Genomic DNA, 4,496 nt, shown 5'->3' with positions numbered 1-4,496 from the left:
GCTTCACGTTTTCAGCTTTTTTTTAACCAAAAATTGTGAAAATAAGCTGTTTTTAAGTATTTACCAAACACCTTTTTGAGCTCAACTTTTTTTGTATCAATTTTTTATAAAAACACCTCAGAACTAAACCAGTACTATATTAGAGATATTGTGTGTGTGTGTGTGTGTGTGTGTGTGTAATAACATTATAGGCATTCAATCATCTCTTCTATATGATAACTTATACCTTGGATTCAGTTAGTTTCATTCTGTATTTAGTTCTGGAAAGAAAAAGACGTTGCATGAAATTACTTCATTGATTGTATATTTGTCCAGACAATTCAAAATTGCAGGAGTGAGCTTCTGAAATTATTCCTTATTTAGGAATCTTTCAGGATACCTCTATTTTTATCCTTGCAATAGCAAAAGCTAAATAATTCAAGAACAAGTTGATTATTTAATTAATTTCTTGTTTTTGAGACGCAGTCTTGGAGTTTCTATCTGGAAAATATTTTCTGCAATTCTGACACCGGTTTTTCAATGAAAATTTTCAGAAGCTGGGGGTGTGGTCGCAGTTGCTGCATGCAGGGAATCCATGGATTTCTCAAAAGGGAAATATCTTGATCTTGATTAAGATCCACCATGGATGAAGTTGTCTTCCTAACAAATGTTTTCAGAAGCAGCAACGTTCTGCGTTAGCATTTTGATACAGTGTCTTCTGTGTCTAGGATATTTGTTCTCTTCGGCCTTTTTTGCATATATCGGTAACTATATCTTAGTTTTACAGTTTGCATTTTTAACAATTTAGTCTACAGTTTGTATTTTGAAAGTTACTTATCCAAACATACGGTAATGAACAAATGATGAAGGACTTACTTATTTTAATTCTACTGTTTTGTGCAGATGCATAAGTTTTCTTCATCACTAATCTATCTTCTACCTTCAACTTAACGAAATTTCTTCCCATATTTCTTCACCGTGCCTTGAATCTAGTCAGAAGTTAGAGAGGAAAGTTGGACGGGTAATCGCGGGGGTGTCTTTGAATTGTGTCTCTGAGCAGTTTCTCCTGCTCGCGGAGATCGGAAGAGGGAGAGTCATATACATCTGTGAAAATGTCAGCAATTGGAGGTTTGTCAACTTTTTCTGCTTCTTGGATTGCATGTAATATCTGCATTGCAACAAAACGGCATAAACAATTATTCAGAGAACACGATTCTCATATTTGGATCTTACACCTTCCATCTGTTCAGTTCAACAACATGTTCTGAAGCGTTTCTTCCAAAAAGAAGTAATAGTACGCCTTACCTGCTTTCTCGCACTGTTTCTGGCCCCTAACTCTTGCTTATCACTCCACCAACTATTGTTTTCCATCCACTTTCTAAATCGAGATACAGGGTCTCGTTCCATTTTCCACCATTCAATCTCTTCGACTGGACGATACTTCGTCGAATCATCTGAAGTGGAATGGTGTCCTACTCGATATGTTAATGCCTGTCAATGGAAAAGATCGAAACCAAACATCAAAAGTTGAAGAATATGAGTTTCAACAATGTGGCTCACAAGGCCAGGAAACCAAATAAAAATCCTTTTCTTTACCTCAATTAAGATTGGTCTCTGTTCTCTGATTGCCATGTCACGGGCAGCATGAACTGCACCGTACACAGCAAGTGCATCATTACCATCTACTCGGATGCTTCGAATTCCATACGCCCGGCCTTTGACAACAACGCCATCACCTGCCCAAAGAAGAGGAATAAATTATTACTTTGCTTCTATGCATCAGCACTACGTTTGATAGAAATTGTAAAAATACAAGCAGAGAGATGGAATACTCCGAAACTGGTCTGATGTAGGTGTACTGATAGCCCATCCATTGTTCCGACAAAAGAATATAACCGGAGCCTCCTTAACAGCCGCAAAATTCAAAGCAGCATGGAAATCACCCTAACATAATTTGATTCATCAGAAAGGAACAACCAAAACCAATGACCTCTAACTTATAGGGACGCCCCTCCACAAAAACAGTGAAATGCTGGGCATCAATGGGATAAATGCAGAGGCTATAACAAGATTTTGAATCAACAGAAACATGAGGGACTTAATAACCTTGTTCGCCGCTTTTAATTATATTCGCCTAAGGCTATTAAAAACGTTGGAGGTGTGAGCACTTTTAGGATAAAATTCAGTGGTAGTTTACCTCGCTTGTGCCACCATCACCAACATACGCGACCACACATGCATCTTTCCTGTCCATCTTTAAAGAATATGCAGCACCAACAGCCTGTGGAAGTTGTGTGCTGCAAAGCAATATAAATTATTTGTGGTGTGACCTTAATCATTTTAGTGAAGCATTTGAAAATGGTGTACATATCAGCCAAAAATAATCTCCGACATAAAAAATTTGTATCTTACGCCACGGTTGATGCTATAGTTACATAATTGAGCTTGTTAGATCCATAATGGATCGGCATCTGCCTGCCTTTCCCATAATCAGCTTTGTTACTGAAACACTGGTTTGCAAATTCTTGTAGAGTGAAACCGCGCCACAATAGCACTCCTGCCTCCCTGTACTGCATACATGTCAAAGAAAACTTCTCTCAGCACCTCTCATGATAAACTATTGAATCAACTGATGAGGAAAAAGGAATTGAAATCTTAATGAGTAGGAATGCAGGTGTGGCGTATTTAACTAGAAAGGATATTATAGAAAGTTCTTATATATGCATATATGTGGTGGAAACCTGAGGAAAGACAATGTCGTCAATGGTGAGTGCTGCCGCAGATGCAATATTGGTGGCCTCTTCACCAACTGTGGTCAAATAGAACGAAATCCTTCCTTGCCTTTGTGCTTCATAGAAAATGGTGTCCATGGTCTGAAGAGTAACCATGTTGGTATACATTTTCACAGCAACTTCCTTATTGACCTGTTTAAATTGGTAATATATAAGTCGCAAGGTTACTTCCTATGGGTTATATTATATTCGTGTTCGTAGAAAAGAAAACGGAAACTCATTATTGGAAGCGAGACAGACGGAATTTCCAGTACCTCTACATAGTTGCTGGACAAAATTTGGCTCCCATTGTCGTCAAGGATGCGATAACAGCATTCCCGCTCCTCAGCAGTCTCGGATATGAACCTCATTTCAGGAGTGAACTTGACCTTTCCTTCGGGAAACACTAAAGCCTGTAGTGAAGAAGCGATATTCTTCAGCGATTATATGTGTATATATGCAATGTGCAAGCTCACGGGGCCTCTCGGAAGCAAATTTATGAAATTACGCAAGAATGTCTCATCTTGTAATTCATCCAAGATATTAAACACCACCTCAATGGCGCCTTACTTGGTTCCTAAAAGTGCAGTACTAAATCTCTCGGAAGTAATAACTGCAATAGTGTTTTAGCAAGAAGGTAAAACTGCAAACTCTTTCACGGCTGAACATAACAGATCACGCGGCCCATCGGAGTCATTCTTTTAGGTAATGATCCATCAATTCAATGTTGGATCACTCATCACGAAGCAAAATTTGACAAGAACATCTTTCGCTTCTAGTTTGCTATATTTTTGCTTCCGCTAAACTAGTCTAAATTCCGCCGCCTGACTCTGTCCTAAATCAGTGCTGCATTTCAACATAATCTAGTTCTTGTATAGAAAGAACAGGAAATTAATGCAAGCCAGACGCAATCAAACTGGAAATTGAAGAGTAAACTCATAATTTACAACAGTAAGATACCTGATTGTGATTGCGATCAGTCGTATCCGAATCCGGCATCTTTTCTGCATTGACGGATTCAAAACGGCGAGAGCAGAAGTTACTGAAATCTCCGGCTGCCGGGATTCGGAAAATTTGAGGAAATGAAGGAGTAAGTGGAAGTGGAGATTTTGGAGTCCAAGAGGTGCGACCGACCGATGATGATTTGAAATGCTTGATAATGGTGCTACCTGATTTCCTCATCATCTTCTTCTTCTGAAAATGTCCAACTTCACAGGGAGAGAGGTAGGGTTTGTTTAGCTGTCAGTGCATGGACTGTCGTGGGAGAACCAGTGCTTCACTTTGTACTACATGGAATTGAGGATAAGAGTGCCATATCAGTAGGACAAATAAAACAGCCGTTTCGGAACCAAACTTGTTTGATTACTATGGACCCACTGCCCACTACCAAAAGGGATCGATACTCATCTTACAACTCAGATCCCTCGTCTCTTCTTCGTGTTTAACGATAAATTATTATGCGACGTATCCTTTCTTTTCAATTCATCAAATTAAAGAATTACGTCATTGAAATTTGATCAAACAACTATAAACAGAGATTCATTTTAAATGTTATAATAACTTCAGTTGTTAGATCAAATTTCAATGATACAGATTCATTGATTTGATGAATTAGGAGGAAGAAATCCGAATATTATTATTTTCTATTATTAAGTGGTACAGTAATACCACCTGACATTGCTGAGTGGTAGTACATCTCGACTCATAATTAGCCATCTGTACTGCTAATACAAATCATCAACAAAC

General features: G+C 38.4%; 1 protein-coding gene across 2 annotated transcripts; it reads right to left on the bottom strand.

Moving 5' to 3' along the window:
• Positions 1-277: 277 nt before the first annotated feature.
• On the bottom strand, positions 278-4,076 carry LOC137745278 (2-oxoisovalerate dehydrogenase subunit alpha 2, mitochondrial). 2 transcript variants are annotated; one of them, XR_011069675.2, is made up of 10 exons: positions 3,711-4,076; positions 3,026-3,163; positions 2,721-2,903; positions 2,392-2,549; positions 2,177-2,276; positions 1,812-1,923; positions 1,576-1,715; positions 1,285-1,470; positions 856-1,147; positions 278-639 (listed from the first exon to the last, which is right to left on the bottom strand). XR_011069675.2 is itself a non-coding variant. In XM_068485210.2 (9 exons), exons 1-9 carry the CDS (start codon positions 3,933-3,935, stop codon positions 980-982), a joined length of 1,410 nt encoding a protein of 469 aa, XP_068341311.2. In that variant the 5' UTR covers positions 3,936-4,076; the 3' UTR covers positions 773-979. The 2 variants fall into 2 exon arrangements, 1 of the variants encoding a protein (XP_068341311.2); XM_068485210.2 differs by lacking the exon at positions 278-639 and having other exon boundaries at positions 773-1,147.
• Positions 4,077-4,496: the final 420 nt, after the last annotated feature.

The sequence above is a fragment of the Pyrus communis genome, chromosome 15 (assembly GCF_041283825.1).
Source record: "Pyrus communis isolate YQ-2024b chromosome 15, ASM4128382v1, whole genome shotgun sequence".
Taxonomy (NCBI): Eukaryota; Viridiplantae; Streptophyta; class Magnoliopsida; order Rosales; family Rosaceae; genus Pyrus; species Pyrus communis.
This window is presented reverse-complemented; position numbering and strand designations above follow the sequence as displayed.